This window comes from Typopeltis vanoorti, chromosome 11 (genome assembly GCF_054136105.1).
Source record: "Typopeltis vanoorti isolate ZY-2024b chromosome 11, IOZ_Tvanoo_1.0, whole genome shotgun sequence".
NCBI classification, from domain to species: Eukaryota; Metazoa; Arthropoda; class Arachnida; order Uropygi; family Thelyphonidae; genus Typopeltis; species Typopeltis vanoorti.
In genome coordinates, this window is record NC_143559.1 from 18,623,288 (window position 1) to 18,636,808 (window position 13,521).

The 13,521-nt window shown below is 34.6% G+C and overlaps 1 protein-coding gene across 1 annotated transcript in view; it reads left to right on the forward strand.

Annotated features, from left to right (window-relative positions):
- Hsp83 (Heat shock protein 83) overlaps nt 1-12,926 on the forward strand; it is a 140,073-nt gene extending 127,147 nt beyond the window's left edge. The window contains exon 7 of the mRNA XM_090400363.1: nt 10,654-12,926. Coding sequence (XP_090256489.1) covers nt 10,654-10,683 — 30 coding nt within the window. The 3' untranslated portion in view covers nt 10,684-12,926. The remainder of the gene's footprint in view (nt 1-10,653) is intronic.
- The last annotated feature ends 595 nt before the right edge of the window (nt 12,927-13,521 follow it).

Below are 13,521 nucleotides of genomic sequence, written 5' to 3' on the forward strand. Positions count from 1 at the left end.
ATCGGGTCAAACCGAAGCAGAGAGCTACCAGTAACATGTGGAGTACCACAGGGAGCTGTACTCTCCCCAACTCTATTCAACATTTACACGCACGATATTAATCAGCTACCACCAAAAGGTAAGATATTCCAATACGCAGACGATACAGCAATAATATCCATCCATAATAACGCAAGCATAGCACAAACAAATATGCAACATGACATAAATCTGATCATAGACTGGCTCACGAAAACTCCATACACCTAAACTCAGAAAAGACAAATTTAATGATATTCAGAAATCTACTGATTCGACCAGTTGATAACAAATATATAACGATCCAACATCCACTTTCCAACATAAAAAACACACAGAAAACCACTACAATCACTCAGGTCGAAACAATACGATACCTTGTAATTTAATTCGATGCAGATATGAACTGGAATAGCCGCATAAATCATCTACACAACAAACTCCGAACAATAAGTAGAAAATATACAAAGTACTATGCCAAAATATACTAAGATACGCTAAAACAACGTATGCTTTCTGTGCACCCTACAAATTAAATACATTAATCGCTACAGTACAAAATGATAAAACTGATTTTTTGGGAACAAAGAGAAAATAACGACCTTATATACATTGCAATGTCAGAACACAAAATACTGACAGCAAAACATTTATGTCACCATGCAGCTTTGCTAAAACATTATTTCGATGCCAACTACAGGACAGTCAGAAATACATACCGTATAACAAGACCTCAGACTACTAATTATATCACATATAAATACAATAATCACAACGGAAAGGCCACGCGAAACTTCTACATCCCAGACATGATAAACAAATTACCTTTTGAATACAGAAACCTTACAAACTACAATAGCCTGAAAAGAACTCTATGGACATACTATGAACAAGAAACACGCACCCAAAATACCATACAAACTTAATGAAACACAATATGTTCAGGCTTCTAGTTCAGCAATGCTTCAATACATTCCAAGTGTGTGTGTGTGTGTGTGTGTGTGTGTGTGTACATGCGTGTGTGTGCGTGCGTGCGCGTGCATGCGTGTGTGTGCGTGCGTGCGCGTGCATGTCTGTGTGTGCGCGTGCGTGTGTCCGTGTGTGCGTGCGCGCGCGCGAATTTCTCAATCATAGATTTCGTAGCTTTCCAACACAGCAAAAAAAAAAAACAATAAATAATAACCAACATTGGTGTCATCCTCAGCTAAGCTTACATATAAGCTTCGAGGATGAAAGCAGAGAAATTAGTTCTCATCCAAGATGTATCACATATAACCAAGTGCATGTAATGTACGTATCACATGTAAACCAAAGTATGTGATGTGTGTATTATATGTAAACAAATGTATGTAATGTAAGTATCATATGTAAACAAATGTAACTAATGTATCATATGTATTCAAATGTATGTAATAACTGTAACAAAAGTATGCAATATAGAGTGATTATATCCATTGATATTGTATATATATATAGAGTGTAAAATTGCAAAGAAACATCTGTAATAATCATCATTATGAATATTATAATAATATACGTTGTAAACAGTTATTGTTATTATTATTATTTAAAAAAAAACTTTATGTACGAGAAAGTATTTGTTATGCATATTTGTTCTCATATAATGTATGTAATTTATCTGAGAAATAATAATAAAAAAAATTATTAAAAAAAAAAAAATTATTACCACGGGCGACTCCAAGGAGTCCTTAGACTCATCGAGGGAGGCCCTAAACATCATGTCCACACAACTATTCGACATTCGCACAGTATCTTTCATACTTTGCCTTGAACTCATTCACTCATAGCACCCACAACAGACTCTGGCAGCTAATTCCACTCATTTGCCACTCTAAAAGTAATGAACCTAGCTCTAGCACCTTGCATTTATACGATGGATTTAGTGATATTACGCTTCCCTAAATCAACCGATGCTCAGTTTTTGTGAACTGTTTGCTCTGTTTTCGTGAGCGGCGTCGTTGCTCGCTACATATCTCTGTGTTTTGATGTTTCGTTGTATGTATAAAATGTTTCGAACTATTATTTTATTTTATTCGTGTTAATAATGGTAGATAAAATTTAAAATAAGCGCTTTCAGTGAAAAGAAGAAGACACATAAATCTAAGATGTAAGATCGTTGGCCGAGTGGTTACCGTATCCGCTCTTCAGCCTGTATTTTAGAAATGAGTAAATATATGGAAAGAGAATAATAATAATAATAATAATAATAATTATTATTATTATTATTATTATTATTATTATTATTATTATTATTATTATTATTATTATTATTATTATTATTATTATTATTCGGAATATTCAGAAGTACTATCACTGCTTCCTGCCTAGATCATATAAACGTCCGAGCACCACCAAACAGTTACACTGCATCAATCATAAAATGCAAAGTAGATCATTACTTCACTGCTCTAAACCTGCACACTAAGATAATATCCATGCAACTCCCCACAGAAGAAATGCAACACAAAACAATAATAGAGAAGAAGTAGTCAACCACAAAATAAGAAATACCAACTGGGAACACATGGCATCAGATTCAGCAGATATCTTATATTATTTATTATTATTATTATTTGATACCTCCAGGGAGTCCAAAGACTCATCGAGGGAGAGTGTGCCAACAGCAGCAAATGATCGTTCCCCTTCCAACTACTAACCGTGCTCAAACTTACTTAACTCAGCCATTAGTAGCAGAGGCTCTACCAATCGACCAACCTTTGCCGGCGACAACATTAAACTCACACTAGAGGAAATATGTAAGAAAGCTGCAAAGAAAATCAGAATTCGCTCAAAAACAACCCAAAATCCTTGGATAAGACAAAACTTAATCCTAGAAATACACAGAAAGGACGCTCTATGGAAAGAATTAAAGCGATATCCAAATAACAGAGCCTTAAAAACCGAATATAAGATAACAAGGAATCGTCTTACAACACAAATAAGAAATGCAAAAAAGAAACTACTACAGAGACAAATTAACCTCTGCACAAAACAATATAAAAGAAACCTGGCATCTGATCAACGAGATGCTAGATTGTGCTCCCAAGACCACCGCCTCCGAAACCATAAAACAGCTTCATGAAAGACGCAAATCCTATCCAACAACTAGCAAATTACTTTAACCAATACTTTGCAGACTCCATACAAGAACTATACAGAAATATTCCCCCAATCACAAAACGTGATCCTCCGCTTGGACCACAACCAAAACAGACATTATGGTTCCCAACCATAAAAGAAGCAGAACTTCTCTGTGCAATACTTCAAATCAAACCAAACAAAGGCCCAGGAATTGATGGTATAAGACCTAAGGATATCAAGCAACATGCAACTTGATTAGGTCCTATCCTACTAAAATTAATAAATAAAATATTTAAAAAAGGACAGATGCCAAGTATGCTAAAGACCGCCATAATCACACCCATATACAAACATGGAAAAAGAAATTTAATCAGCAATTACAGACCCATAGCAACATTACCAATTATCAATCAAATTATGGAGCGGATCGTACCGAAGAAACTCACTGCATATACAGAAACCTTTCATATTATTCCCAAAACACAATATGGTTTTCAGAAAAATAAGGGAACAATATCTCTCTTGGAAGACTTTACAGACGTAATTAATACCTCCTTAGACAAAAACAAAATTGCCATGGTAGTCTTTATTGATCTAACTAAAGCATTCGATACACTCACACATCAAACCTTGTTAGAAAAGCTGAGGCATGTTGGAATAGACGGGTCTCTGCACAGATGGTTTACAAACTACCTCCAAAATAGAAAGCATATCACACGTATCGAGTCAAACTAAAGTAGAGAGCTACCAGTAACCTGTGGAGTGTCACAGGGAGCTGTACTCTCCCCAACTCTATACAACATTTACACGCACGATATTAATCAGCTACCACTCAAAGGTAAGATACTCCAATACGCAGACGATAGAGCTATAATATCCATACATAATAACGCAAGCATAGCCCAAACAAGTATGCAACATAACATAAATCTGATCACAAACTGGCTCACCAAAAACCCAGATAAGACAAAATTAATGATATTCAGAAATCCACTGACTCGACCAGTTGATAACAAATATGTAACCATCCAACATCCACTCTCCAACATAAAAAACACACAGAAAACCACTAAAATCATTCAGATTGATACAATACGATACCTTGTAATTTACTTCGATGCAGGCATGAAGTGGAATAGCCACATAAATCATCTACACAACAAACTCCGAACAATAAGTGGCAAACTCTACAGGTTAAAAGACATACTTCCCACATGCCTGAAAACACTAATATACAAAGTACTATGCCAAAATATACTAAGATACGCTATAACAACGTATGCTTTCTGTGCACCCCACAAACTAAATAGATTAATCTAGTTACAATACAAAATGATAAAACTGATGTTTTGGGAAAAAGAGACAATAATGACTTAATATATACACTGCAATCTCAGAACACAAAATACTGATAGCAAAACATTTATGTCGCTATGCAACTACAGAACAGTCAGTCAGAAATACATACTGTATAACAAGACCTCAGACAACTAATTATATCACATATAAATACAATAATCATTACTGAAAGGCCACACGAAACTTCTACATTCCAGACATGATAAACAAATTACCTTTTGAATACAGAAACCTTACAAACTACGATAGCCTAGCCTGAAAAGAGCTCTAAGGACATTCTATGAACAAGAAACACGCACCCAAAATACCATACAAACTTAACGAAACACAATATATTCGTTCAGGCTTCCAGTTCAGCAACTCATCAATACATTCCAAGTCATCGTGTGTGTGTGTGTGTGTGTGTGTGTGTGTGTGTGTGTGTGTGTGTGTGTGTGTGTGTGTGTGTGTGTGTGTGTGTGTGTGTGTGTGTGTGTGTGTGTGTGTGCGTGCGTGCGTGCGTGCGTGCGTGCGTGCGTGCGTGCGTGCGTGTGTGTGTGTGTGTGTGTGTGTGTGTGTGTGTGTGTGTGTGTGTGTGTGTGTGTGTGTGTGTGTGTGTGTGTGTGTGTGTGTGTGTGTGTGTGTGTGTGTGTGTGTGTGTGTGTGTGTGTGTGTGTGTGCGCGCGCGCTCGCGCACGCGCCGGAATTTCTCAATCACAGATTTCGTAGCTTCCTAACACAGCAAAAAAAAAACAATAAATAATAACCAGCTGGTGTCATCCTCAGATAAGCTTACAAATAAGCTTCGAGGATGAAAGTTGAGAAATTACATCTCATCCAAGACAAAATAAATAAATAAATAAATAAATACATGTATCATATGTAACCAAATGCATGCAAAGTACGTATCACATGAAAACCAATGTATGTAATGTATGTATTATAAGTAAACAAATGTACGTAATGTATCATATGTAAACAAACATAAATAATTTTGTATCATATGTAATCAATGTATGTAATGTAATTTTTTTAAAAAATATTATTATTATTTGTTGTTAATTTTGAAATAGAAATGTAATAGATAAAATGTAAAAAAAAAAAAACTAGTATATATATTTATACAAATTTAATCCATAACTAATATTGTCAAAATGAAAGAGATCACTCTTAGCATATTATATTAATCACTGTAAATATGTATGTGAAAAAAAACGTAAAATACATTGTTATTATTAATATAAAAAAAAGAGAATATTTTGAACCCCTTAACGTACCAATTAAAAATCAGAAAGCGGTCGTCTTTCCAATTTTTTGTGCGAGTTTTGGGCGAAGGTTATTTCCAGCAAATCACCTTCGCCCAGATCCAGCAAATCCATTAAATTCATAATTGTTTGAAAAATAATGATGAATTTGTGCAAACGCGAATGAAATAGCCGATTTACGCCGTTGGCAACTTTTCTCGGCTGAAAGGAAATAGGCACAAGATTGTCTAGCGTCTATATTCGGTTCTATTTATATGTTAAACCAAAATTCAAAATCAATTTTGGTGCAATAAAACAAAAGACGTGTCACAGACGTCTTTGTATGTTAAGGGGTTAATGTTATTTTCAATTTAAAAATGGCATTGTGAAAAAGTGAAATGAATCCATCCAGCATTCCCTGCAGATACCAAAAAAGAAACTATGAATATAATTTGAGAATTACATGAAATGCTGATGAAAATAAAAATGTCTTCTTCTTCTTCCTAACATTCTTCCTTCTTCTTCCTTGGAATTTAGGCCAAGTGGCCTGTTCTGGTCTCATGCCATCTCTTTCTTGGTCTTCCGATTCTTCTTTTTCCACTGATTTTGTATCTGTATAATATTTTTGGTAGTCTGCTATTGTCCATTCGATTTAAATGTTCTATCCATTTTTCTTTATACTGTCTTATGTAGAAATTACTTGGTTTTATTTTCAGGGATTGTAAGATTTCTTCATTTGTTTTGTGGTTCTACTTGGTATATCCAGCTGTTTTTCTGAAGAACTTCATTTCTGCTGTTTGAAATCGTTTTTCATCTTTCCTTTTCATGGTTTCGCTTCCGTATAGTAGAGTTGGTTTTGACAAGACATTATATAGTGTGATTCTAGTGTGTTTTTGTACTAGGGATGGCTTAAATATATTATTTATTATGCCATTTACTTTGACAAAGTTTGATATTTTAGTGTCTATGTCTTTTTCTTCTTCGTATGATAGATCACAGCCCAAGTATCTGAAAGTGTTTACTTGTTCTAGTATTTTATTATCTATCACTATTTTACTTCTTATTGGGTTTTCTCCTTTGATAAAAATAAAAATGTAAATGACAAAATGATTAAAAAAAATTATGTATATTTATCTTAAAAAAAATCCCACAACCAATATCGTTAATATGAAAAATATCTCTCTCTTAACATGAAATGAATAATTGTAAATATGGATGGAAAAATGGAAAATACATAGTTAGTTATTATTATTTATGTATTTAAATAAGATATTCACTTAACATTAAATAATTTGTGGATATTTGTAATATTTGTGATATCTGAATATTTGTGGTGAACAAAAATGTAATAGTAATACTTCAGTTGTATATTTGTAAATATTTTGTATAAATGAAGAGGATAATAAACTTTGTCAAAAAAAAAATTTAGATTCCAAGGAGTCCAAAACCTCATCGCAGGAGGGCACTCTATGCCACACTTCTACACACATCTCACCTTCTCGCCTACTACTTAATTCTCCTACTACCATCAACGCCATCAGCCTCCCTTCGCTACCACCAACAGTATTTTTGTCTGTAAACTGCGTGTGTTCTAATGGCCGATTTCCTGCATGCGTGATGAAAAACTCGAGTTTCCAGTAGGCAACTCGAGTTTTTCATCCCGCAGTAAGGAAACATTCTCATCATCATTCTCAGTAGGAAACCCCGCTATTTCCGTATGAGATCGACAAACTCACCTTCAACCGAAAAAGCTTATATAAAAATTCCTCTCGTCATGACGAGAATCGAACTCAGTTCTTTTCCAATGTGGAAAGTGCGAGTATCGTCGGGCTTGGTTATTGTAATGCCGACTGACACAGCTAAGGCTATAAGCTAGTATACTCTTTGTATACTAGATTTGCAAAGAACCTTTCGTGGGTGGGAGCAACATAAAAAAATCTAGGAGACTGAAGGGTAAACACACACACACATAATACGCCGAAACACATACAGTAATTAAACAATAATCCCACTGTTTTTACAAAAGCTTCATCTAGCTAGCTTCGAAGATGGTGGGGTTATAACACTGCATCATAACCCTATTACTACAATTAACATCCAGATCACATTATCTTAACTAATATCATCTATAGAACATCAATCCTCTACTTGATCCTTAATGATGTTATTTATTCTTATGAGAATGAGTATCATCCCTGGTTACATATACAGTACAACAGTTCACTGTCTTTGCACATATTATTATTATTATTACGTGACACCTCCAGGGAATCCAAAGACTCATCGAGGGAGGGCATCTCGTACTTTACAACTCTGTATTCACCACTCACTCAATCGACTAACTACAACGAAACGCAACTACACCAACGCCATCTACCGCTCACCAGCCACCACTTTCACAAGCAATCACAAATATCCATGCCCATGGCGGGATTCGAACCTGCAGCCTTTTGGCTGGAAAGCGGATAAGCTAAACACTCAGCTAACCAGGCATGATAATGCAGTTTTTGTCTTATTCCACATTCAAAGTATTCTTTAAAACTATACTTATCTTTAATATTTTATTAACACCTAATTTTATCACTACATGCTAATTTAATTCATAATAATAAATTATGATTCTACTGCTTCTGTTATTGATAATATGTATATTATCAGCAACATGTCAGCAATATATACAAATGAGCAATATATAAAAAGGCGTTAGCTAAATAATCAGCTAATGCCTTTTTATTCCGATATAGGAAGGCAAGACCATTTTAGCCCTGTCTAACTTTTGGAGACTGATGGGGATGAGTTCAGTCTCCACCGGTAGCCAATCAGAGATAGCTGATCCCAGGCTATCACTAATATCATGGCGTCCGTTGAAGAGAAGCGACTGACAAGTGTCACAATTTCGTTGTCTCTAATCCTAACACTATGTTTGTGAAAATAGTGTGGGTTCTATGGTCGATTTTCTTGAGTTTGTGGGACGAAAAACCAAAGTTTCTAGGAGAAAAAATACCCGCTTGTCCAGCCAGAGATCGACTAACTCGAGAATCGGTCGAAAAAAAGGCTTAGTAAATGTTCTTCTAGTTGGAGACTAGAATCGACCTTACGAGGCTCTATCTTTGGGAGATTTAGCACCATTGAAAGCACATGCCATCTCCACTGAGCTACAAAGGTGCCTAATACGTATATTCATCTAAGAAATGTATTTTCTAATGTATATTTGTACTCAACAGAAAATATAACACATGAATTCTATAAATACATATAGTCTGTATGAACACGTTATTATTGTTATTATTATTTCATTATTATTATAAGACGTGGTCTTAAAATTAGGCCATGCAATTGATATCCCCTATTGGAACCGTAAATTGGATTCATAGGAAGAGCAAAAAACAAGGCTTGCCACGACCTGCACCAGTCATAGTTTGTCTTACAAGCAAGTCCACAAGCGCCAATCTCGTAAAAGCCAGCAGGCAGAAAAAAACATTGCCAAGGACTTGAACGCATTGCAAGACAATACACCAATCTTCCTATCCAAATATTTAACACCATTCATCCAGAATCTGCTGTACCAAACAAGAAAAGCAAAAGCAGAAAAAAATTATCAATTTTTGTGGAACAGAGATGCCAAGATATTCTTGAGGAAGTCACAAACTTCAAAGCTGATACAACTTAAAAGCTCAGAAGACATACAAAGGCTGCCACAGTGAAAAAAAAAGTCTCTTAATTAGTTTAAAAAGTAGACCACAATCAAAATAAATGTGAACCATCAAGACAGATTGAACAACACCAGAATATATCAGCAATATCACTTTGATCAGACCTTTCAGATCATTCATTTGACCTTTCAAACATCGGCCTACTGATGTTTGAAAGGCAACACAGCAATGAAATCAATAAAAAATAACTGGTGTCATCCTCAGATAAACTTATTAAAAAGCTTCGAGGATGCAAGCTGAGACATTACATCTCAACCGAGGTCAACAGAAAAAAAATAGATATTTATTACATTGAAGTGCTGTAGTTACAGTGCTTAAATACATTAAAAGCAAAAATTGTAAAATATATATAACTTATTGTTATACTATAAATGCTGTTAAAAATGTAATCTTATTCAATTACAACCTATAAATTACCGTCTATAGTAACTATTATTAACACATTATACAAAAAAACGGAACATTTGTATGAAATTCACTGTTAAAAAAACAAAAAAAACTAGAACAACATGTTTTGTAAATACATAATACGCAATCATAATTTTAAGAATAAAAATCATTGAATTTTAAAACAATACTATTATTATTATTATACGTATGTAATTTCTATAATTTTTAAATTTTGTAATTTCCATAATTTTATAATGTAATTATTATATGTATGGAAGACATAATAAAATGTTAAAAATTATTATTATTATTATTCAAACATAAAACATCAGCCTACTTCCAACACAGCAATCAAACCAATACCTAACCAGTGGCATCCTCAAATAAGTTTAATAACAAAGCTTCCGAGGATGCAAGCTGAGACATTACATCTCAACCAAGATCAACACAAAGGGGAAAAAAGCCGTATGATACATTTAAGTGCCGTAGTTACAGTGCTTAAATACATGAAAGCATAAGTTGTAAATATATATAATTTATTGTTATTGTATAAATAACATACTGTAAAATATAAGTGTAAGTTTTATAACTTACAGTTATGTTTACAGTTATAAAATATAACTAAATAACATACTGTAAGTTGCATACTGTAAAAATGTAATCTTATACAACCGCAACTATAAATTACCAACTATAGTAACTATCATTAATATATTATCAAAAAAAAGAAAAATATGTATGAATTTCATTGTTAAAAAAGCAGAACAATATGTTTTGTAAGCGTATAATATATAATCATATTTTAAAATAAAATAATAAATCAGCTAATGCCTTTTATTTCCTTATAGGACGTAGGACATATATGGCGCAGATGGTGAAGACTGACGCTTTTCATATTCCCTGTTGTCTGTTTCGGGAGCAGTGATGGGAGAGATTTGTGAGCTATTTTAGCTCGCCCTGAGTGGGCAGAAATGGTTATTCGTCGTTGAGTGTTAGGATAGCTTTCGGTCTTTTATCTTTCCAGTGGTCATTACCGTCATAGTTTCCGGCTTGCTGTATTAGTTGGTTTGGATGCGTAGATGTCTTCATAAAGAATTTTTCTGCTAGGGAGCGTAGTAGTGGAGAGATGTAGGGAATATTTATGTCCCTGTGGATCTGGGCGTTCCTGATGAACCACGGGGCGTCCAGAATCATTCGCAGGCATTTGTTCTGTAGTCTTTGTAGCTTGAGGATATGGCTCCAGGCTGGGGAGGCGTATATAATTTTGGCACGGATCACTGTCTTGTAGAGTAAAATTTTGTTTTTTGAGCTTAGTTTGCTGTGTCTGTTGATCAAAGGGTATAGCTGGGCGATAACTTTTGAAGCTTTGTTGCATGTGCTCTTGATGTGGCTGTTAAAGCATAATCGCTTATCGAGACGTATTCCGAGGTATTTTGCTTCAGTTTTCCAGGGAATTTTAGAGTTGAACAGGGTGATGTCTCCTTTGGGGGATGCTCGTCTTCTTGTGAAGAGGTATCGTTTTGCTTTTCTGGGTGTTTAATTGTAGTCGCTAGTCTTTAAACCATTTTTCTAGATTCAGGATGGTGTCTTGTAGTTTTTTGGTAACGAGATGTGGTTGGCTAGATCTGGCTAGAATAACCGTGTCATCTGCATAAAGGGCGATGGTGGATGTGAGAGGATTTTGAGGGATGTCTGCCATAGAGATATCTTCCTGTTCAGCCATCTGAATGGCAGCACAGGAAGAACATTCATAATTGTATACATACAAACATATATATGTATGTTTGTATGTGTATAGATGTAGTCTTTCTTCTGGTGTGTGGGAGAGGGACAGGGCATCAATTATCAAGAATGCTAAGTGAACTTTAAGGACTCGAAATATGTAATCAAATAATGGTGTAGTAAAATAGCTAACAATTAAAATTGTAAATAACAGTAATATAAAGGTATTGAGATTTTAAAGCTGAATGTAATTAATAATGTAATGTCATGTAATTGTTCACTGTTAAAGACTATGAGAAGTAAATTCACAAAATGAATTACTTGTAACAAATGGTAATACCCTTAAGGCGATTAAAGCAAACATATGATGAATATATCTATCAATGATGTATCTAGTTTGCTGCTGTGTATTTATTTTTATTTGTGTAATAACAGAAAGGGGAGCCTGTGTAGCTCACTGGTGAGAGCCTGTGTAGCTCAGTGGATCACTTGCATCAAGTTGACCTAGTCAACTTGATGCAAGTGATCTCCCAAGGACTCCGATTCCTCTGCGTTCATCGTTTTCAACTGGATAGAATTCCTCATGATATCTTGCAAGTATCTATTGAATTTTGTTTGGATGTCTAGATAGTATACATTGTTATGATAATTATGATTGTTTATACTCTGCTTAACGTTTTTCATTTAGCCAAAATATTAGATTTTCATTAATTATTTGATTCTGTGGCATCCATTGTTTCACAATACTCCAGATTTCTTCTGCTTTTTTACAATAAATCATCATGTGATAAAGTGCTTCTGGTTCTTTACAGAATTGACAGGTTGCAAGACCATCTAGTGGTATTCCTTTTGCTACAACCGACATTTTGGTTGGCAAACATGCATGATGAACTTTAAAGAAAAAGGTTTTGTAGAACGGATTTATTGAAGACGAAATATATCGTTTAACACTGAACTTAGTTTTATCTCCCCTCTTTTTTGTTCTTGATGCTGAGGTATTGGAAAAATGGTTCTAGTTAGCTTTGTATATATTGTGCTTGTTTTCGTATAAAGTAATTTCTCAATGCCGTAATTTTTTTCTATAAACCGGTATCCTTCAGCCATTTCGGTGAACATTCTGAGTGGTCTCTTTTGGGTCGAAGGAAGAGAGCTGATGACCTTGTCAGGGAGGTACTTTTGTAGAAAAGCAATTGCCTATCTGTGGTATGATTTATTATGTGCTTTTACTGCAGTTATGACTCTGATAATCAGCCACTTCTGCTGAGCTACACAGGCCTCTAATCATAATTTTAATAATAAAAATTATTTAATTTTTTTTTTTTTAGAAACTAATGTGGAAAATGAACCATAATCTGCAGCACTTATTTGCTGACTTTGTAAAATAACATTGGAATGTCACTTAAGAAGATTATTGTATATATGTAAATATTTTGAGATCAATAAAAATTATTATTATCGATTTTTTTAAATTAGCAATGTGAAAAAATTCAATGAATCCATTCATCATTCCCTCTTGCTAACAAAAAAAGAAACTGTAAATGTAAATTGAGAAATAAAATAAACTCTAAATTGAAATATAAATGTAAATAATAAAATGCAGAAAAAAATGTACATTTATATAAGAGTATTCCATAACCACTACCGTTAAAGTTAAAAAGATCTCCGCAGTGCAATGGGAGAGCATTGCGCTCTTCGATTGAAAAATACCTGCTTTCCATTCTCGTGACGAATGGAAAGCAGGTATTGTAACCTGCTTTCCATTCGAATGCCTGTAACCACAGTGTGTTGTACCCACAGTAAAGTTTGGTGGTGGAGGAGTAATGGTGTGGGGTACATTCAGTTGGTTTGGAGTGGGACCACTGGTTGTTGTCTGTGGTTCCATGAAGGCAGCTCAGTACCTTGGATATTCTGGATAATCGGTGCTGCCTACCCTGTGGAATTATTTTGGTATGGACCTGTGCTACTATCAAGCCGACAATTCTCCCATGTCACAA